This window comes from Gasterosteus aculeatus, chromosome Y (assembly GCF_964276395.1).
Source record: "Gasterosteus aculeatus chromosome Y, fGasAcu3.hap1.1, whole genome shotgun sequence".
Classification (NCBI taxonomy): Eukaryota; Metazoa; Chordata; class Actinopteri; order Perciformes; family Gasterosteidae; genus Gasterosteus; species Gasterosteus aculeatus.
The window spans coordinates 2,073,722-2,097,619 of NC_135709.1; the positions used below are offsets into that span (position 1 = coordinate 2,073,722).

General features: G+C 44.6%; 1 protein-coding gene across 3 annotated transcripts in view; it reads left to right on the top strand.

Annotated features, from left to right (window-relative positions):
* Positions 1 to 4,101: 4,101 nt before the first annotated feature.
* Positions 4,102 to 23,898, top strand: part of LOC144382935 (polypeptide N-acetylgalactosaminyltransferase 18-like) — a 95,552-nt gene continuing 75,755 nt past the window's right edge. For 2 of the 3 annotated variants that reach the window (XM_078097174.1, XM_078097175.1), the window contains exon 1: positions 4,108 to 4,562. In XM_078097174.1, coding sequence (XP_077953300.1) covers positions 4,313 to 4,562 — 250 coding nt within the window. In that variant the 5' untranslated portion in view covers positions 4,108 to 4,312. Of the gene's footprint in view, positions 4,563 to 23,898 lie in introns of all 3 variants that reach the window. The other variant, XM_078097173.1, reaches the window with a different exon arrangement.

Genomic DNA, 23,898 nt, shown 5'->3' on the forward strand with positions numbered 1-23,898 from the left:
ATGGCGGTCCTCTGCAGACTGCGTGCTGCGCAGGATAACGTTAGATGTTGAGATGGAAGTAGCCTAGCACCTAGCTTGGACCAGGGGTCTTTAATGTTTTTTAGGCCAAGGTCTCCCAAAGTGATGGCTAGATGGATCAGGGACCCCCTATTCTACGGAGTTTGGTCCGGCATTTTTTATTTTTGACCTTCGTGCTCTTTAGACGTGAGCATAACGCGATCTGATTGGCTGGTGCCTTTGCTGTCGTATTTGCATGAAAGGAGCTGTGAGTGAACCGGTGCCCAGCGTGAGAGAGCTGCTATGGGAAGCTGAATGTGTGCGTTGAGGACTGAAAGACAACGTCTTCTCCATTAATTTATTCGTCCGCTACAATATGTTGGATTCATGTTAATGTGTATTTAAAGACAATAAATACAATTCTGATTCTGAAGACGTTTCATTTTGTGAAAAAAAAAAAAAAAAAAAAACTTTCAGGGCCCCCTGCAGTACCTCCGCCGACCCCCTGTTGAAGACCTCTGGCTTAGACTAGCAGCAAGCTTAGCCTAGCAGTGCTTTAAGTGGTCCGTTTACATTACATTACATGTCATTTAGCTGACGCTTTTATCCAAAGCGACTTACAATAAGCGTATTTCAACCATAAGGATACGAACTCACCCCCCTTGTGTTTGCACAGTTCTCCGCTGTATGTCGCACCTGTTTGTTTTACTTCCAATGCAAAAAGCTCTCTCCATCTTGATGTAACTGACTGCAGCTAGCGACCGTTTTGTTTCCACGGTAAACAAACGTACGTTATCTATGCTAAAATATTTTGTTGCATTAATCTCGGCCACATTAATCGCATAGATTAACGCGTTTGTGTTGACAGCCCTAATACATACCGTAAATTCCGGACTATAAGCCGCTACTTTTTTCCCACCTTTGAACCCTGCGGCTTATACAACGGTGCGGCTAGAGATAATAAGCCGGGGAAGACATTCGATTGTGTTTAGAACAGCAATGTTGCACATCATTTAATTAAACAATCGTCATGGAAAATACACGTAGGAATGCATATGATGCAGCATTTATGTTACGGGCAACCAACCTGGCTGTCGGAGAAGGAAACAGAGCGGCTGCACGTAAACTTGCCATTAATGAATATATGGTGAGACGTTGGAGACGGCAATGTGAAGAACTCACTCGATTTAAAAACACAACAAAAGCTTTCAGAAGAAATAAAAGCAGGTGGCCCGAACTTGGCCGAGGGGTTTCCACCGTGTTACAGTGAGGTAAGGTGATCTAGCACAAAAAAAAGACTTTTTGGTCTTGAATCTCAGTCTAAGGAAACACTTTCAGTGCAGTTACACAATGACATTATTCATTTTTAATGTCCACTTTTTATCCATTCCTTACATTTTCTCACTCCTCTGCACCGAGCCAGTTGCTAAGATACACAAGGTCATTTATTTATATTTATATTATTTCCTTTGTTCTCCAGCGGTATTCAGTGTTGCTCTGGTGTTTCTCAACCTTAAGAAACCTGTCTTTGTACGATGGGGGCTTTGGACAAGGAAAGAATCTTTCCTAACATTTCGGAGAACACGCATTGGAACAGAACCAGTACTCTGGTCTGTAGAGGAAACAGAGATTTCTTTTATTCATTTTAATTCATTTTAAATAATCCATTACAATTGGTAGGGTTGATGTAGCATTCCTCAAAACAGGTAGGCCTTTAAAATCAGAAAATCATTTTCACAATTATTAATAATTTACTTACAAAACAATAAACAAAAACTGCCATGAACTTCCCTCTTTGAAAAACAGCAAATTAACCATTTAAACTTTAAACATAGAAACAAGTCTGAGGTAATTAGTCTTTTTATTTTTCTATACTCTGGTTTGGTCAAAACAATCCCTTAATTCAAGAGCTATATGTAAATATGCTTTACACGCTGCTGCTGGTATAACGAGCCCGACACTGTGTACTGAAAGTTGTGACAAACTTTTTAATTAGGTCTTGTAGAATTTCGCAAACTGGATTCAAAATTTGCAGCCTCAAATTTGTTCAGAAACAGATTTGGGCTCATTTGCTGAGGGGAAAAGTGACCGTTTGCTCGCGTGAGTCCCTTGTTTGGATGCAATGTGGGTGTTTTGAGAGCATGGAGCAAACACGCATTCTGCTAAATACGGAAACAAGTCCTTGGTATTTTAATCCGGGTGGGGCTGACAATCAAGCCTTCTCTAAACGGTGGCAGGCGGGCCTCGTTTCAGAGCCGTGAGTACTGACCTCATTTAATGGAACGATCAAAAACCAAAGAACGGAGAGAAATCAACAACATCCGCAGCCGAGGTCGCAGCTCTCCTTTACGCTTGGCCTCTGTCCGTCCGCCGTTTCTTCATTTTTGAACACAACAGTCTTCTCTGCCGTCGCCGTGACTTCAAGAAGAAAGAGCAGGAGTCCATTGCGCTGGACTCCAGATCCACCAAATCCACACTGACAACAACATTAACAAAATCAACAGCTTCTAGTTCCTCCTCAGTTTGGATTCCCTCCAGCCCACCGAGAGCAACGCCTCCTGGGTACCCAGAGGCGTTGGCCCTTTCCACCTGGTGTCTCTTGAAGCGGGTGTAACAAATATTCTTGCAGTTGCAGGTGTTGATGACCTCCTAAAGTACCGAACATTGCCATCAAATCCCCTGGGAAAAGAAGGTGAGGAATGATGCGTTCTGTAATGCAGGCGGAGGAGTGGATGATGTATCCAATCGGAGTCCCATCAGAAATCTTGTAAGTTTGCTGTGCAGGTCATTTCCCACAAATGGACAAAAAGAGACAAATGTTAAACGCTTATGGTTCACAAACGAGATGTGACAGATCGACAGCATCGTTTAGCAGAGACAGACTTCCAGAAGGTGAATACGGTGTTTCAGTACAGACTGGATAAGATATAAAATAACCCTTTTGTTAATATTAAATCATGAAGCGAGTTTTAAACCTCCAATCGAGCATTGGTCTCCTTTCAAATTAAGTTTTTCCCCATGCTGCATATTTGAAAAAAAAAAGGACTCCCTCCTTTTTTGGCCAAATGCTAGAGAGAAATGAAAGATGGAAGTGAGACAGACAGACTGACAGTGAGTTGGACCAGATTGAAAGCAGAATAGAACTGAGAGATTTAATATTTCAGATCCAATGCATTATTTATGTCTCAGATGAGTCGGCAGAAACTGCCAGCGTGCTCTTGGATGGAGAGTTTTTCATTCATGGGCATATGTGTGTGCGTGTGTGTGCGTGTGTATCTGCCCAAGTGTGTGTGTGATTTGGTAAAGCGGTGGATGAAAGACAAAGATGAAAGCAGCCGCCGAGAGGCTCTAACGGCCAGATTCATCTGTGGATGGTGAGAAGCTCTGAAGTTCCTTTAGCTTTCAGGTAGGCACCTCAGGTGGCCAAATGTGTGTGTGTGTGTGTGTGTGTGTGACATCTTAAGACGTAGAAGAAGAGGTAAAGTGATGCAGATGAGGGGCTTTTGGGGGCAACCACCTGCTAGCGGGAAAGTCATGTTACGACTTACATGCATACTCAGATGCCCGCCCCCTCCCCGGCGCCCACCCACCCCTCCTCACGCGTGGAGTATACAATAAGATGGGCAGCTATAGACTATATTGTGTGTCACTTATAAAAAAAAAATAAGTGGCACAGGTGTGAGGTCAGAGGTCAGAGGCTGCTTAGGGGAAGAAGCTCCGATTCCAAATATAAATAGTAAATTAGAGATTGAAATTCTAAACATAATCCTAATCCATCTGTGTTTAGACTTTATTGTAATCTATATACACTTTTTTGAGAACGTGTTTTATTCACATATATTAATTATTCATATATTTGTGTCTTTCTCGGCCTCTCACAGGTCTCCTACCTGCTGCACCGCATCTCCGTCCTCACATGCGCGCACGCACCTTCATCACGCGCTGACACTTCCTGTGCACGCGCACGTGTCATAACGTGTTTCTCTGCCATCACCTCGTCGCCCTCCCCCCCCCCCCCCCACTGTGCGCTCGCACCGCACGAGGGCCGGCAGAGGGAGGCAGAGCCCGCCCCCTCCCTCCCTCCCTCCCTCCCTCCCTCCCATTGGGCTGTGAGAGGAGCGCGAGCGCTGCGTGTTCCTGGCTTCGCCGTCGGCAAGTAGCGCGAGCGGGACCTTCGTTCCCGAGGCCGGCGAGGAGCACCGGGAGCCTCCCGCGGCGGGACTTCAGGCGCTCAGGTGACATCCGGAACGCGGCGCGCGAGACCCACCTGCTGGCGCGCGCGTCCGCGTCAGGAAGCCCATGGAGGGGCGTCACGATGCTGTGCTCGAGGAGAACCAAAACTTTGGTGTCGACCTGCGTGATCCTGAGCGGGATGACCAACATCGTGTGTCTGCTGTACGTGGGCTGGATCACCAACTACGTGACCACCGGGGGGCCCAAAGTGGCGGAGGGCGGCGGCGGCGGCGATGCGGGCAGAAAGTTGGAGGAGGACGGTAGAGGGGAGACGCTGCGGATCGTGGAGCGGCTGGACCGGCTGGAGAGCGTGGTCAACGAGCACATCAGAGGTCAGCGCGCCGCGGGGGGGGGGGCTGCACGTGAAGAAATTCACTAATTATACTCAGTTGTTCGTCAAATCAGCTGTTGGTTGTGTTTAGATAATCAGATAAAAATTAACAGACAAAAACCGAGCCGAAATTCCAAATAGCTGCTGCTCTCAGCTGCACGCCGAAGGGTTTTCCTCAACTTTTTATTGTTGGAGAATGAATTAATTGTGACATGAAACGGTTGGTCATCTGCGGTGTGGAGTGGTGGGATTAATCCACAAACGGCCACAACAAGCAGCAGATTGTGCTCCAGAAGGGAACTAACAGTGGAATTACTATGGCCCTGTCCGTCACGTGATGTCCAGAAAGAAATAAAATAAAATAAGAGGCCTGTGCTGTGGTCAATACTGTTTCTGTGACCAAAATAACTTCTTTGTACAAACACATAAAAAAGCCAGTCTTCAAACCGTAAAGTCAATATATCGATTATTGCGATTAAACCTATCGCACAATGTATGAAAATTAGAGCGATCATTTTTGGTGCTGCGATATTAAACGTTATAGTTTCGTCGATCGCGCTGTCCTCCGTCTGCTTTCTTTGTCAAGTGAGGTTTAGGCAGCCACACACACACACACACACACACCGAAAGGGGAAGAGAGGACGAGAACCCACTGTGTTATGAAGTGTTCTTATTTGTGACATCTACAGTCGAGCCAATCAAGACAAACAAGTCTAAATGGACTTGGTTACGAAGCCGCAATCTTCAGCTCCGCTGTGGGAAACATTTTGGCTTCAAGGCGAACGAGAGAAGAGAGCGAATAGACCTGAACGAGCCGGTATGTCGTAAAACAGTGGCACTGAAAAGAGGCAACACAACTAACCTAAAATCTCACCTGAAACACAATTTGTAAAAGACGCGTGTTCGGTCGAACAGACGTCTCTGCCTCATGTGAGTCACAACAACTGCTGCTGTTTCCTCTACGTCGACTCTTTTAAAAAAAGATTTGCTCCGTGCGCATCTCGCAACTCATTGAGGGATGTAATAATCGCGTGACACAACAAATCGATAATGAAATTTGTTGCCGACACTTTTGATAATCCGATTTTATCAATTCGTTGTTGCAGCCCTGCTTTATTTACTATATATTTCTCCACATTACGATTCTACTATCTGAAGGATCAAACGTTCTTTGAAAGAGCGTACTTGTATTATTATGCTATTATATTGTCATTATGTAATCAGTGGCATAAAATGGTCTGAAAATTGAAATAATGTCGTTTCAACTAAAATTTGATATCGCGACAGCTCTAACTGTACTTCCACCTCCATCTTTGAGAACGAGGCACTGCGAGCTGGAAGCTTGGGTAAAAGAAACACATATAAGTGTGGAGATTTCAAAACGCGAGCCTACCAGACCTTTGCAACCAGCCTTTGGAGGCCACATTAGCGACAACGAGCATAACACAGCTAAACCTGGCCGCCGCAACGCATCGTGGCTAACGAAGAGGCCACACTCCGTCTCTCCCTGCACCCTGAAGCATTGTGCCGACCAGCTGTCTGTTCACTGACATCTTCAACACCTCCTTGGAGACATGCCACGTACCAGCCTGCTTCAAGGCCTCCACCATCATCCCTGTTCCCAAGAAGCCCAGGATCACAGGACTCAATGACTACAGGCCCTTCACCCTGACCTCTGTAGTCATGAAGTTTTTTGAACGGCTAGTCTTGACCCACCTGAAGACCAACAGGCCAACAGGTCTGTAGATGATGCTGTCTACATGGCCCTCCACTACATCCTCCAGCATCTGGACTCCCCGGGAACCTACGCCAGGATCCTGTTTGTGGACTTCAGCTCTGCTTTTAACACTATCATCCCGTCTCTGCTGCAGGACAAACTCTCCCAGCTGCACGTGCCCGACTCCACCTGCAAGTGGATCACAGACTTCCTGTCTGACAGGAAGCAGCACGTGAAGCTGGGGAAACATGTCTCAGCCTCCCGGACCATCAGCACCGGTTCCCCCCAAGGCTGCGTTCTTTCCCCTCTGCTCTTCTACCTGTACACCAACAGCTGCACCTCCAGCCACCAGTTCGTCAAGCTCCTGAAGTTCGCGGATGACACCACCCTCATTGGACTAATCTCTGGTGGGAACGAGTCCGCCTACAGGTGGGAGTCTGACCATCTGGTGTCGTGGTGCAGTCAGAACAACCTGGAGCTCAACGCTCTGAAGACAGTGGAGATGGTTGTGGATTTCCGGCGGAACAGAGCCCCACCCTCCCCCATCACCCTGTGTGACTCCCCCGTCACTATTGTGGATTCCTTCCGTTTTCTGGGCTCCATCATCACCCAGGACTTCAAGTGGGAGCTGAACATCAGCTCATCACCAAGAAGGCTCAGCAGAGGTTGTTCTTCCTGAGGCAGCTGAAGAAATTCAACGTGCCAAAGACGATGATGGTCCACTTCTACACGGCCATCATGGAGTCCATCCTCTGCTCCTCCATCAGCGTCTGGTACGCTGCAGCCACAGCCAAGGACAAGGGCAGGCTTCAGCGGGTCATCCGCTCTGCAGAGAGGGTGATCGGCTGCAATCTGCCGTCCCTGCAGGACTTGTTCGCTTCCAGGTCTCTGAAGCAGCTAAAAAGATGGTAGCCGACCCCTCCCACCCCGGACATAAACTGTTTGTGCCCCTTCCATCTGGCAGGAGGCTGAGGTCCATCAGGACTAAGACCTCCCGCCACACCAACAGTTTCTTCCCGTCGGCTCATCAACAGAGCCGGTCCCCCACTGACTGACTCTGACATTCCACCGGTAACTTTCTTTCATTCTGCCCACGTCACTTTCACTTGTCACATTTGTCACTTCCTGTTCGCTGGTGTACTTTATTTTTTCATTTTTAAATGTTTATAGCATTATATTTTATTTTATTCCTCGTGCACTGTGGTCTTGTCGTGCATTGTCGTACTGTCTGCTGTTACGCACCAACCGCACACTCAAATTCCTTGTATCTCTGATATATTATGGCAATAAATGTTCAGTGATTCTTGATTCCTGAGATTTGTAATAAGAAAATAAAAGATCTATAATAAAGATGATTGTGTATTCAGGTGATTTTACGGTGTTAAATACTGTTAATTCTGAAAGTTAAAATTGTCCATCGTGATCGTAGACACAGTTTATCGCGGAGATTAAACATTAGTTGAAGCGTTGCCAAAATGACCATGAACGCTGTTAACATATCTGGGAACCCATTTCTAGCCTTTCACAACAAGATATCCCTCTTCAACACCTCCCAATACCGCAATAAAAGCTCTTTCATCATTGCCGTAGCCTGAGCGTCGCGCGAGTGAGTCTAACTACTTCTTCTTATCAAAGTAACTTTTCGGCATATATGCTATATATATATATTGCATCAAATTGTGCATTCAATGCATTTAAATGTTTTTGTTGCAGATTAATTGTGAATTGACCAATAGATTAATGAAATAATTACATAAAGTAGAAACTGCTTAATGTCATAAGAAATTAGAGGGCATGTTCCAACACAAGCATTTCTGGTTATTGGTAGTTAATCACAATGCTAAATATAGTTTGGAGTGATGTCCACTTGTAGGGCATCACATCCACTGACAGTTAGTGTCCAATATTAATTCATTATTATTAATCATTGTCCTCTTCGTCTGAGTCTATGAGTCTAACCTAAATTCAGATATTGGATAGGATCGTTTGTCTAACAACACAATTCAGGTCCGAGCGAGATCAGCTTGTTAATTATAATCAGAATTTGGTAAGTGCTTGTTAAGATACCAGATAAGCATATGGAGTTAGTGCATCTTATTTTCAACGTAATATACGAAGAGAGAAAAGACAAGGCTTCCGCAAAGATGCTTTTCCAAACAAACCTTGTTCTGTTTTTTTTTGTCATTTTCTGAACACTTACTGTAGAAAAAAGAAAGTGGACTCCAGTTGTGAGCGACTTGGGAGAGGCGTCAGACGGTCAGACTCGTAAAATGGTGACAGAAAGACTTCTTTAGCAGTACTTTTGTGGATAGTGTTGTTTTAGGATTAATATTTCACTCATTAGACAGACAGCAGCAGGGCCATGCAACGCATCAACCTCTTAATCATAATTCAAATGTATTTTTGTACACAGGTTTTAAATTGCAAACCATGACATTAAATTGAACAGGTGAAAGGTACTACTTTTGAGACACTTCACCTCATCAGTTGCTCGGGTAATAAAGTGACATACAGTACGTGAACCTAGCCAGCTGTTGGTGTCACTCTGTCTCTCCACGAGTGGTGTTGTCCCACTGATTCGGCATCAGATGGAAGAGACGAAGAGAAGACTTAATCGTCCTCCATTAGGTGAAAGGCGAGACGTAAACCAATGACGGTGTGCAAACTTGAATGCACAACTTTATGCGCTGATGTACACCACCATCAGCATCTTCTAACGCAGCACTTTGGATCTTCCCAAGTGTCCCAGGAGCAGCCGCTCGTCGTGCTGAGAGCTTGTGTGTGTGTACAAAGCACACATTAGCATGGCGGGCGGCAGACTGATGGTGTACTCAAGTGATCAGAGGCGCTAATAGAATGTGCACGGCTCTGGGGTTACGGCGGGGGAGTGAATGCAGTTGTCGGAGTGCTTGGCACAGTCCTCGGCTCAGCGCCCCGAGCTGGTGCCAGGTTACGTTATCGGCCACAGGCTGATGTGTTTATGCGTCGTCGCTGACACCAAGCAACTTTGGATAAGAATAAACGTAAGCTGGGCAGCAGAGAAAACGTAAACTGTAGTGAAGGGCGACTCAGCCGCTACGTAAATGGTTGCCTAAATGTTCTTATATGAAGAAAAATGTAAAAGTTGAATGTTGAGGAAACGACACAAAAAGTCTCGACCGATAATTTCATCCTGGTTTATTTCCATTATCAGGCTAATCGGGAACTTCTTTATGGAAAGAAAGAGCAGAGATACAAAGTAATTGTTTAATTATTCAGTTTGAAGGGCGACCTTATTTTGATTTTATTTAAAATTGTTGGTTTTTCCACAGAAAAGAGGTTTGATTCCACTTTGTTGTTAGAGCCATTTATAGGTTTCAAGCACGTTTGAATGATTATGGAGTTTTTATTTTTATTATTTTTTATTTGCAGTTATTTTTACCAGGATAATCATGACAAGAACTCATGTTGAATATTTCCCATCGATGTCTTGTTGAAGCAAAGACAGGATGTGCAACTGCAATCACAGCAAATGAACTCACCCACTCTTCTCATGTTCCATGACTCATCATTCTCCCCTTAATTACCATATACATAGATACATCATACATAGATATACCCAAGCCGTAACCACGCAGCTAATCCAAAAATCGGCTGCGAGGTGGATAGTCAGCGAAGCGAGTCGGGCCACAGGAGACAGATGGCAGCGAGTGGTACCGACCCACTTCAGCAATGCGGGACGGGCTACGGGTAATAAGTCAGTGGCCGTTGAACACAGGTAATGAAAAAGGGTTCTGAGAAAGTGTGAGTCACCGCAAACAGGAGCGGCCTTTGAGCGTGCGGCCTTCAGCCACAACTGACCCCCCCCAGAATACTTCAGTTTGCAGACCAGCTTTGGAGGAAACAACAGAGACAACTGCAGTTTCAGGCTGGGTTTTAGCACAAATGAGTCCTGTCCCTTCTGGAGGCGTGAGGAAGATATTTAGGGTATAAACACTGCATATTTTGACAGATTTGTTCTCAGCCCTTCACGTTCACACTGCAGGGCTTTTTAGATGTGAGAAACCCAATGAACAGCTCGAGCATTGTTATTATTTTTTATTCCTGGAGACCATTATTACTTTAGTGTGTATCTGGAGAGGATCTGTCTCCTTATTCTGTGTTTTGCATTTGTTTCTTTCCAAGTTGTCCTTTTATCAGTCAATGCGAGTTGATCCATGCTTCAGACACAGTGTTCATGCGTGTCTATAGCTCAAGTTACTTGTCTGGTGTGTGATTACAGATGCATGACAGCAGTGTGAGATCTGATGCCGAGGACTCTGCCGGCCAATATAGCTTCTGTGTACGAATTACGTCACTGACATCAGTCCGTCGATGCTGCCAGGACACTGTATCCCGTAGGTGCACGGGGGTGTTTGTAGATTTTTGGCTCTGTGCTCTGGACATCCTTGCCAGGTTCACTCGAAGATGCCTGCGGATAATGCAACATAATGCAATTTAGAGATGGGGAGGAGAAAAGCTACTGATGCAGGATGACATTCAAAGCAGACAGATTATCCCTCGGGAGAAAAGGGTTACATATTAAATCAAGAGCGATTTCTGTCCCTGTGAATGTTAAAGACCTTCGCTCCCTCCCTGGGCGTTTGCACTCACACGATACAGGAAAGGTGTGATGATGTACCGACAAATCCACTGTCAGATGTGTGACGCTCGCAATTCCAGAAATGTCAATTTCTTCAGATGACAGCCGGATGTCTTCAGGCTGCAATTCTATAAAGCTCAGACTTTACAGTATTATAGTAGAAGTATTTCCTGTGCTGTTTTAGTCGCTCTCAGCGAGTTTTGTGATGAATGGTCCGATAGAAGCTACTTACCTTCACCTGTATAGAACTATTGATTCATTTAAATCTGATCGCCAGAGATAGTGAATACTTTGAATAAAGATAATTAAATGTATTCAGTTTTAATAACCGAAGGACCCTTTCTAAAAGTAGTAGTAGCTGGTGTTCGCAGGACCATGGCAGGAGGCGGGACCAGGATCCATATGATACCATGATCCATGGAAACCTGTGAGTCTAGAAAGCCCAAATACTTTGTGGTGGGACAGGCTGTATTAGTGATGTGCTTTGGGATGTGAATGCTTCTAGAAGAAGAAAGAGGAAGTCAGTGTGTCCTAGGAAGTCCCTCAGCAGTCTAGACCTACAGCAGCTTATCTAAGGGCTGGTCCAGGCTAGCCTGAGCCAGCCCCAACTATAAGCGTAATCAAAAAGGAGAATCCACCATAACGCGTTCACATGCTTTGATGTTCTAAAAGCATATCATTTTTCTCGTATTGTCTGTGTGAGTAATCCTGTATTTACCAGCGTTATATTGGCTGGCGACCAATCCAGGATGTACCCTGCCTATCGCCCAAAGTTGGCTGGGATGGACTCCAGCCCCCCTGCGACCCTGTGTGCAGCATAAGCGGTTTGACAATGGATGGATGGATGGATATTGGCCCAGGTTGAGAAAACAGTCGGCTTTTTCACAGTTCTTGCTGGGACATGGTCTTTATATATGAAACGAATCCATTTGGTTCTTGTCCTTTCTCAGCCTGGGACGACATGTGGACAATTGTGAGCTGCTGTGTAGCCGACTACAGAACATTTTGGTTCCGTTAGAACATGAATTAATTATCTTAAATCCTTGAACGTATACATATTGATGGCGTGAATTGATCTATGAGTTTATAGAAAAATAGACGTCGCGTGAACACAGCATGAATAACATTCCGTATATTTGTGAAAACTAGTATTGTACTGTTCTATATTTTACCAGCCTGTTCCACCAGCCAGTGGCTTATTGCATTGTGTGGATATTTGATTTGAATTTCACAGAGGACTTGAATTAAATGTTAAACTTCATGAATTCATGTTCTTTTCAGTGGTCCATGTTAAACATGTCATGGGGCCACAGGCACTAGGACTGAAATGAGCAGACTTCAGAGCTCTCGGGGGTCCAAGGAGAGCTGCTTTATCCAAGACGATGACTAAGCTCATTGCTGTCACTTCACACATGAACACTCACCTACGGGAGATTCATAATGGACTTCCCGTACCACAGAGACATGGTGCAGTGCTTTGTGGGATTGACCTGACATATAGTACATATCAACTGAAATGTGAACAACTCATGCACAAGACATGACACATGCGCCTCTTCTAAATCCCCAACGCGGTAAAGTGCAAGGTTGTAAATCAGCCACTCATGCATGCACTTGTCACATTCCATAAGCAAGAAATGTCTTAGGAGCTACGTGTGTGTGTGTGTGTGTGTGCGCTCTGTGGAAATGTGGTCCTTTGTAAAATGGCACACTTTTAAATGAGCGTTTTCATGCTCCTCCAGTCGTTGCCTGTCTGCATGCACGTCTTCGTTTGCAAAGGATCCCTTTCTCTGGAAGGCTGCACGACGAAGCCCGTTCACATTTCACTCACGACGTGTCCAGCATGGAATCCAATACTAAGTGAAGTTGTCACTGTCACTCACCGTGCTGCAGTCCCACAACGTCTTTCTCTGAGACGGAATTACAACACCACAGGTGCCGCCCACAGCTACAGTCCTTCAGTGAGCCTTTGAGAAGACTATTGCGGGTTGTCAGCCCAATAGAATTATCCTCTGGGGGCTGCAGGAAATGACAAATTTAGTATCAGGTGTCTTCTCAAGGTAACATTGCATGGTAACTAAGCATGGATGGGCTACAAGGGCTGTACCAAAATCTAAGGAGCAAGATTAGGATGCAAAATGAATCACGGTTTGGCCGTCACACAATTAAATGAAAATGATGCACTGTGGTATCAATGTTCAAAATGTACATTCTGCCCATAAATACCGCAACCATCAGCTGAGCCAGACGCCATGAGGGCATCCGGATGTTTCTGCTTCTCCTTTGGGCAGCTGAAGCTTGATATTCGATCAGACATTTACATTGTACGCAGATGTATACATTAGGTTTGCAGACGAGTGGAGAAGCACAAAAGCAACCTAGTAATTATAATAATAGAAATAGCTTCAAACTCCCCGTCACATCTCTCTTGACTCCTACGGGTGAGGTTTGGTCCCATTGAGCGGCCTCTCATCTGCTCTCCACATGGCCGGCGGCTAGCGGCTAACTAGACATGCCTTTTTATGTTCTCTTGGGTTTGGTTTGGGAGAGAAGATCTTTATGAAAGCATAGTAATGTGTATCTTTACAGCTTTTATTTTCCAATGTCAAACGGAGTTTATGTGTTTCCGAACGAATTTAGGACCCGTAAGCCAGAGACACCCGTCGGCAATTTTATCGTCCTGCTTTGCCCAAAGTAGCGGCAGGCGCTTCTCAAAGCTGCAGCCCGTCATGATGCCGGTTGGTAGGGGAGACCTTTGTCTCCTCTTTCTCTAACAAACCATTGGGGGTTTCCCTGCTTTTCAACCGCCGGCAGGGCGACGCTCTCTGTGGCTGCTGGAAGAGACTCGGTCCCGCTACCAACCGGCCGGCCCTCCCGGGCCAAAGAGGCCCGCAGTCCGGCGGAACCGATAGTTGGCGACGGCGATGGTGGTGTTTTAGGTTAGTTGCGTCGGCCCTTGTCGTTCACGTTAATTTACTCTCCTCTCCGTTCAGCTTAAAGCCAAAATGTTGCCACACTGGAGCAAAGCGGCCATTGTCCATTTGGCTCGCCACGAAAAGAACACTTCATGACACAGTGGGTTAGATCTAAGTAAAGCTAAGGAAAGAAGAGAATAGAGTATCGGAAGTAATTTAATACATTTTTGTGGGAAAGAAAATATCCAAATGATATTCATATTCTGCTGATGTTTTTGCCAGCAGAGAAGGCCTTAGTCATTGCAGTATTGGTACAGTCTACTCATTCATGGTGGATTGCTGATTGTCAACTTGAAAGGTCTGTCATGCTCATCGTTATGCCTCATTCTTAAGCGTCGATCATCCGTGACCACTTTCATTCCCGCTTGTGAACAGTCTTTTGGAGGACGTGTCAGGCTGTGGGGGTTTTTTTATGCCCTTTTATCTGGCTGCTCTGGGCAGACGGCCCTCGATTGCAAGTGTCCCTGTGGAGTGGAACGAAGTCTCTGTCAAGCTGTCTGGGTAAGTGACAGTCTAACGAAGCTGCTTTCCAACATGTTATGTTCTATAACAAGCTCAGAGTGGCTCACGGACGGCTTATCAACGGCTGCCTCGTGTCAACAGACGTGCTTGCTGATGCTGAGGAGCCGCTTCCTCCGAGCCGCTGACTGAGTTACCTCAAAGGGTTTTTCCTCCATGTCACCTTGCGTTTTGTCAAATTTATTTTACTACCCATATCTTTCTTCTTTTACACGTGCTGCTGAATGAAAGCGCTGAGCCCAAAGCGAGAGGTTCACAGGTGCTGGTGTGGTCGCTCAGCATACAACACTGCACTGTTCTCTTCAAATGCTGTGACTACATTTCAATCAGAAGAGACTCCTTCCGAATTGACAATAGGGTTATTATACCTGTATAACATTGAAATAGTGCCAAATCTTTGGCGATCTTGAACCAGGATAATCAAGGGAATCAAAATCCCACCTGGAGTCCAGACGCTGGTGGTGGTGAAGAAGGAAGCTGGCTGGAGGTGCCCGGGTGGAGGAGGAACGAATCCCGTTCGAGGTGAAATGACATCTGACAACACCGGAGAGAACCCGGTGTTGTCAAAAGTTTGATTGGTTTAGAGACACTGTGCCGGTTTAGTTGGTGGTTTAAATGTGGACACCGCCAATATCAGCTGATAGCGTAATGCTGAGAGATAAATTGTAGATGCAGATGCGGAAAAGCTCGTCCACGCTTTTGTCTCCTCCAGGCTGGACTATTGCAATGCGGACCTCATCGGGATCCCTGAGAAAAGCCTCCAGAAATTGCAGTAGTGCTAGGATCGTGTTGAGGGTGCGCAAACACGAGCACATCACCCCCATCCTCAAATCACTCCACTGGCTTCCTGTCTCACTCAGGGTTGAGTACAAGGTCTCCCACCTTACCCACCAGTGCATCTATGGTGAAGCTCCCCCCCCCCCCCTACCTCAAGGAACTCGTCACCCCACAGACCTCAACACGTACCCTCCGATCTGCCTCAGCACATCTTTTGAAACCTCCCAGGACAAAGCTCCGTACAATGGGAGATCGGGCTTTATGCTCAGCTGCTCCCAGTCTGTGGAATGCTCCCCCTGACCAGCTGAGGACACCACAGACTGTGGATGCTTTTAAACATGGCCTAAAAACCCACCTTTTTAGGAGAGAACTCGTTTTACCTGTTTTATCATGTAGCACTTTGGGATTTTCTTAAATATAAAGTGCATTACAAATTAAATGTATTATTATCATTATTAAATTACCCGTGGTGTAGGGGGGTCTTAAGCTTAAGGCTGCTTAAGCTCCTTCTTTGGGCAGAAGCTTGATTTAGATTGATTTAGCCTTGTTTGATGTGGATTTTGTCCAGGATTGCAAATGGAGGACTGAAGTGCACGGCTCGGGAGACGGACGTATTAAAAGGTACAGGTGGTTTATTCTCACACGTGGTCGCAGACAAGCGAGGTTCAGTACAAAAACATGATGGAATGCAAAAGTACAAAAAGGGTCAAGCCGAGACCAGAACGACAGAACCCAGGTTGTAGAATCAGCCCGAAGGTGCCGGCATCCCTTGATGGTCGGTACCTTCGGGGCTGATTCTACAACCTGGGTTCTGTTGTTCGATGGTCAGTACAAAACCAACTGGCAACACTGAGCAGACCACCTCAGTACACAAGGTAGATGTCTAGATGTTTGTCAATTTAGATCAGAAAGATTTAAGAAAGTCATAAAACCTTTATTTTGGCCGGGTCAGCAGTGCTGTTTTCTTGGACAGGAAGTTGATGAAGAACAACCAATGCAAGAGATTTTAGGAACCGACTTTACTGTTGGCTTATTCTCTGTTTCCTAGTATCTATTACTGGCAGAAGGAACCGGACAGAGATTTATCGATGTCACGCACTTTAATACAACATGACAAACAGCAGGAGCAGTGGGAGCATCTGCTCGTCAATCCCCTCTGCAGGCGCGTTGACACTACTTTCACGACTCTTATTCTGCTGGAGCGATGCTGCATGGCACACACTGCAGGAACAATGGAACACCGGCTTTAACAGCGTCTCCATGTGTCTCACTCAGCGTTTCCTCCGGCTCCTTGAATCTGTCATGTTGGGTCTCAGTGATACGCAGCGCGCTGACCGGAGTCCTGCAGGCAGCAGGAAGATTTACCGCTGTGGCCCTCGGGCTAAATGGGCTCAGGCCACAGGCACCAACGGTTCCTGGGGGGAACAGGTTATCTTTGGAGGTCACAGGGAAACCAGCAGGCTGGCGGAGCCGCCGCTGATCCCACAGCAGCTTTGTGAGATTCCACATTTATGTAAATGTAGATTATGCGGGATACAATTCAGGATGTATACAAACACTAAACACTTGATTACATATTCAACACACGGATTGACGGATTAATTGGAATTATTTTCTACACAGGCATGTTTTGGAGCAGCTGGTGCATGAAATAGTATTGCAGTAATAGCAAAATAAAGATTTTTCCAAATCCCAAAGTAAATACATAAGGTTGCCAAATTTGTAAGAAGTTTGAATTTATTCATAATAACTTGAGTGCAGGAGGCTAAAAACAGGAAGCAGCTGATCTCATCCCACTGCAGCGCTTCAGAGAGATGGGCTGAAAGGTGGAGAGCTCCACGTGGGCAAATGTGTTTTTGCAGACAGACACTTGCCTTTTGCTTCAGGGATATTATCTACGATGTGACAAACTTCCATCTGAGGCCTGCAGCAGCTTGCCGTTGCCCAAAGGCTCCCCAGCAAACGCTCCCTCCCTTCAAATCCTTCCAGTCTCTTTGCACAGCCTGGTTTCAAAGAGGCGTTGGAATATTGGGTGCGCTTGGCTTCCCCGGATATGCTCAGCACCCATCTTTCAATGTACTGCAGACAGAATACCTTCATGGTTGCTTGGGCCTGTCTATTTCAAGAGGGTGAGGATTATGAGAGAGTGGAGGACAGAGTGATGATGCTCATCATATTTTCAAAATGAGTTTAGTAGAGGGACTCCTCTCCGAACAGCCTTTGCTCTATTCAATTTGCACTTATTATTATTATACAATTATTTACTATAATTCAGTTGATATGTATCAGAATAAAACCACCAAATGCTGAATAATACTTCTACAAGGTCAAATTGTTGCCTCTGATTGTACAAAAGTCTTATTTATATGAAAAAGATATTTATTATATTTTTCATATATATTATATTCCACCTGTGTGGAGTGGTGTCATCACTGTATTCATTCAGCAGGATTTATTCAAAAGCGTTGTTATCCAATTTAAGAGCATGAATTTTTGGTTTCAAGGCTTTTATAACAACATATGTAATAAAATGAGAGTAATAAAAATTATATATATATAAATATATGTGTTTATATGTGTGTGTATATATATATATATATAAATATGTGTATATATATATGTGTATATAGATATATATCTATATATATATATATATATAAATATATGTGTTTATATATATATATAAATATATGTATATACAGTATATATATTTAAATATATGTGTATATATATATAGATATAGATAGATCTATATCTATATTGCAGTGGTTACCATCTCGGTTTGAGCTAGCAGTAGAAAGATAATTACTTTTTTTTTTCTAAATAAAGTTTTGTGGGGCAGAAGTGGTTGAGCCTCCTTCTGCCATTCAGGGTCATGATGTTTACTTGAAAATGGGTCTGTTGCACAATGAAATCCAAGAGCAAAGGGAGAGAGAGCAGACTTGCCGAGCGCAGCCAGAGCACCGGAAAATCAATACACCCCAAGGAGTGAGTGTTTGAGCAGAATAGAGGAAAATGGCCTCCTTTGGAATGGGTTGGACACATGCACTGCTTTTCGAAAAGTTTGAAGTAATCTCTCAATAAAAAGTGGATTATTGGGAGTTAAATAGATGAGAAGACAACATTTTGGTATGTGACCAACCACTTGGAGCCGGCTTTGGTGGAACGCAGATAAATGGCCCCCGGTGGCCGGCAAAAAGACACTGAATTGACCAAAATGTCTTCTGAAAGCGGCCGGCTCTGTTGTCTATTGGTTCAAGAGGAACTCGTGATCTGGCTACTTGTGAAACACGTCGTCTCTGAACTTAAGGTGCATGTAAACCACAAGCAGCGCACGCAGAAAACAAAGTCCCCAGAAGGCGCCGGGGATGAGTGTCCGGCTCCTGGGTTCCTGGATCGGTTCAGGACCAATCTGCTGGAAGGATGATGGTGACACAATGCACATATAGATTAGTAGCCTACTACATAATCCAAAATGTATACTATTACTACACTACAAAGTTTACTATTGTTGACAAAAACTATTCAACCTTTAAAATACAATAATTCAAGGTCAGTTTTTGCATCGATTACTAAATTATTCTGGGAATTTAAACAACCATACTTGATTTCCAAAAGTGCAAATAACAATAATAATAATAGTATTTTTAATAACGCGTTACGGACGTAGCTCTGGCCCCATGAGTCCTGCTTGCAGTGCTTTTACACTGTGGATTCAGGCTGGTAGTCGCCTGATGCACAGCTAACATTAGCTCTGCAGCGCTCCACTCCGTTTTTGTGGAGAAGATGCGGGGGGCCGCTCTTGGTGATTGTCAGTGGAATCCCTTTGGACTATTGAAAGGTGCATGCAGCTGGGTTCATAAAACACATACAGCGGCACATATTGCAATGACGGGCGGCGCTCCCCACCCACATAAACAGATGCTCACCAGCATATGCAGCGACCACCTGTTCCTCTAGTTAATAGCTGCTCCACTGTCTGTTCCCTCCACACAGCGGCTCCTGTGGTAAAACAACTGGATGGCTGACTTATGTTATGGCGTATGATTCTCTAATCAGCGTAGAGGCCCTTTTACCAATGACTTTAGGGGATTGAGTGTAGTGGAACAGTCTTCTGAGTAGCTGCCAGTCACCTAAAGGGACACAATGCAATCTCTCTGCACACACGGCTTTGGAACTCTTAGAGGTACGAGGCGCGGCATCGGGTGGCAAATGGAATCTGAGGTAAAGTGAATTTTAAAAGGTGAATAGCACACAATAAGTCGATCAGCTAAACGATGTAGTATGACACAAGCATGGAAACGTATATCCCAAAAATGAGAGCGAGGGAGAGGGAGAGAGGATGAACTGATTGAGAGAAACCGGGCATAAGGGAAGGTGTGCGTCGAGGACAGGTAGAACACAATGTGTGTGTGTGTGTGTGTGTGTGTGTGTGTGTGTGTGTGTGCGTTTGCAGCATGATAGGAAAGGCGATAAGAAGCAAAAAGGAGAATGGAGAAATGGAAAGATGGAGACAGTGGGAGAAAGAGTTTCAATCTGTCCTTGGAGAATTCTCTTTCTTGTTGAAGCTCTGGGCTCAGCGATAATCAGGTATTGCAATACTACTTCCCCAAGGATCCCAAGAGCAGATTACTGAGCAATACCCCCCTCCCCCTTCTCTCTCTCTCGCTCCCTCTCTGAATCCAAGTAAACACCTTTGTTTTTTCTCCTTTTATCTATATTAATGTCTTCAAATCCTTGGGGAGTATGCAAAACAGGTCAGCGTGCGTGTGCGTGTTTGTGCGATGGCTCATCAGAAGCATGTAAAGGTTCACCTGCAGCAGCGTTTGTGTACCTGGGTGTGTGTTTGAGGCATCAAGCGCAGGAAAGCCCTTGTGCTGATGGTCCCGTCTGTCCGCGGGTGGGTGATCCACTGACAGACAGTCAGTAGAGGCTTTGTGAACACAGAGCTGAGGTCCTCAAACCGAACCGTCGCATATGTCCCTGAGTCGAGGCGATGCAGCATGTGACGCAGTCCCATGTGGACTGCATCATTCACCGGCCTGTTTGCTGGTAGGCAAACTGCAGGGGCTCCAGCGGGGTCGCTGGGAGGATCTACAGGGGGGGTCCAAACCAGCCCCTCAAAGGATGTTATAACGACAGACGTCAGGGCGACTGGCCTATTAATTACTGGCCTCTCCAAAACTTAAAGGCATAACCTTACTTTCTTTGCACTGTTGATTGTCCATTCTATTCTGCTCCTGTCCTGTTGTGGTGCGTACCAACCTCACAGTGATGGACGCACAGAGAGCAGGGTAATTGCCATGTAGAACTGGTAAATGACTAACTCCTGATGCATGGACACCCTCAGCTGGGCTCTCCACAAACAGAAAACTTTTACTATGAGCATGCGGAGTGCATGCTGCAACGTGTTGCAGGATGCACAGTCCCATTTTCACTTAAATGAAAGGGGTCCAGCGCGGGTCCTGTGATGTTCTTCAGGTGGGTCAAGTCCACCGCAACAAGCTTTGCAGGTAGGGCAGGGCCGCCAACTCTTCAAATCGAGTTTAGAGTCAATTTGGGGATGTGTGACGTTATAATGCAATGACTCAAAGGGCCTTTCGCCGGACTGTGCGGTAGAGCGGCCGCCCATCGCACAAAGATTAAAACAAGCGGCCTGGAGGAAGTGAGTTGAATGAGCGGTAATCACAGACAGATGGAAGCAGGAGGCATGGGGGCAGAGAGGCACCCAGGGGGACAGTAATAATACACCCAACTAATATATCTTTCTTAATAAGTATCTTTTGTCATGGGCAGAGTGATGTACTTGATATGAAATATCTATGAAATTGAATTGCCATTTACGCCGACATTCATGTAGGTAGTCAATAAACCTTTTACCTTTACATCAATAAGGAGTGCTGGTGGCTCTAAAACGTGTTGCTAAAATAAACACACACAATAAAAGGAGTAAAAATGTCTTAATGACAAATAATTTGCCATTCAAGGAATATAGTTCAGCAACATTTAGTTGAACTAACGCCTAGTAAAACACATGCATGATCAAATTTGTGTAGTTTTGTGTTTAAAATAACATTAACAATTAAACAACGGTTTCTAAAATAATTGTCACTTGTCAGCAGTATTATTTTTGTTTTAGTGCATCCCGCTAAAAATTAAATCGCAAGCAATGGACAACATAGTAAGAGAAAATGAGCATAATAGGCTAAAAAGGAAATCATGTTGTCTTTATTTGTTGTTCCTTCAAATTGAACAAGGTAGTTACAAAAGGTCTGTAATACCAAAAATTCTGACAGACACACACACGCAGCGAGGTCGCTCGCCCTTGGGCTTGTAAAAAAGGGACCTCTGTTACCTGCTGCTCCTGGCCTTTAATTCTCATGTCCGGTCATGGCTTTCATTCATTCAGTGATGGACAAAAAGCAGCTTACTAAGCTTGCAGATGCGCTTGGCTTGTCAGTCCTGTCGAATTACTGTTCTTCTCAACATGGTCGGTTAAGAATACTTTGTGTTCGGTCCCCTCGGGCAGCCTGATCTCCAAAACCTGTTCGTAAAAATGTATACGAAAATCTCGAACATACAAATTCGTAGTGATACATACGGAATAAATACGGACTGCAACTGATGACGTCACCCTGTTCAAAGTGAACGGTGACCTGCGCCCCGTAAACACACTTTGTGAAGTCTAACCATGTGAACGTGTTAACATAGAAATCAATGTTAACTTGTAAGAGTAGAATACTAACCCTAACCCCCTCAAAAAATCCAACATGGCGGAGAGACGTTCACTCAGGAATCCGCCATGGTCCGTCATGTTGTTCACTCAAGGGGCGTGGTTAACCACCGCCAGTTCCTATGTATTGTTACCAATTTATACGTTCAAGATTTTCGTGTACATTTTTACGAGCAGGTTTTGGAGATCACGTTCCCTCGGGGGACATTCCCTCAATGGGGCAGCTTGGAAAGGCCTGTTTGATGATGTTTGGTGGCTTGCAGGTCCTGTGGTCATGTCCCCAGTCTGCAGTGTGTCTCTGCTACTGGGTTTGATCTTTCAAATATATGACAATGCTTCACACCGTTCGAAGGTCGTTCCGCTTCACTGTATCAAAGTAAACCTTCCACCATTACTGTCCACACACTGCGCCAAGACCTAAATGACTTAAACTTAAATGTTTAGCCTTGTATCTCCTTGTTTTATAGGGGTGATAGCCTGTTTTTTTCTGGTGCCTTATTTACTAACCAGTTACGTATCAACTGATATTTATTTGCTGATAGTTTTATATGAGCTCATTTACAGAAATCAAGGCTATTAAATAGTCAATAATCTAAGAAAACCAACAAACAAAAATGCTTTATGAAGCACTGCATTCTATCTTACTCCAAATGAACTCATATTGACATATCTAAATAATATCAATTAAGGGGCATATTCTGATTTTTCTATGTATGATAATCATCCAAAAGCTACTTTAAAGCAATACAAATAGTAATATCTGACTTCATGGAAGCTATACCCTTGCTATAAGGAAATCAACTTATAGAGACTGTAGCTTAGAATCCTTAGTCATCTGTCTTTGTTTTTGGGGCTGTACTAATAATAAACCTTTTATTACAACCAATTATTAAGGTTTCCAATTACGCTTTCATATTTTATGGCGCCATCGCAAGAACGGAAAATAATAGACCGCCTCTATTTGTTTCTGAAAGTTGTCCATAATAATAATTATTATTATTATGTCAGTATTGGAGCTTTAAAGTGCTGAAGGGTTTGTTACGGGCCGACTCTGGGACCATTGTTGGAGCCGTCCATCCACCCTGACCTCCTCCCTACGTGCTCCTAACAGCGCTACAAATGGGAGTCAGTAACAGCACATACTCATTTTTAAACTGCGCACCAGAATATCGGTGTGTCCTTGGGCACCTCAAATCCATCCAATAGCTACTAGATGGTGTGTGAATGTATGAATGGTAGCTACTGATGGGACGGTGGCACTGAGTAGCTCCTGTCAGCACTGAATGGGTGAATGATGACACGTAGTGTTAAAGAGCTTTGAGGAGGGAGAAGACTAGAAAGGAGAACGGCCCATTTACCATCTTACACTTTTTTCTCATGGTTTTTAATCAGCTGGGTGTATGTAGGCATCTGATTGTACAAAATAAGGGCGAGGAGGGCTTCGTAACTGGGAGGAATATTAGTTCCAACATGATCTGGTGTATTGATTCCTCAGGAGGAGATGAATTAAAACAGCTCAGAGGTTTGATTAAATCACAAGCTAAAATACAAATAACCTCCGGTTGCTTAGTCATGTGCCTGCTGATGAGCTCATGCAATTCCTGTAGTGCATTTCGATTTGAATGAGGAATGTAACCAGCAGCAACAAAACATCTTATATTCAAAATCTGGGAAACATTGTTGATTGACTTTGACAATGTTTGCACACACAGCATAGCGCATATCCCGCCAGTTTTATTATTTGTACTTCATAAGTCAGTAGATGTACGCATTGCATACATAGACTTAGGTAAATAGCTTTGTATATATCAAAATGTAAGAATTACCATTAGAATACAGACCTGCATCACAGACAAAGAATACGAACGTTCACAGATGCGTTATGAACTCATATATTTACATATTAATGAAAATATGAAAAAAATCGATGAAATTCGATTATTAAAAGCATTGGCAATGAATTTCATTATAAATTCATTGTGTCGCGCCATTATT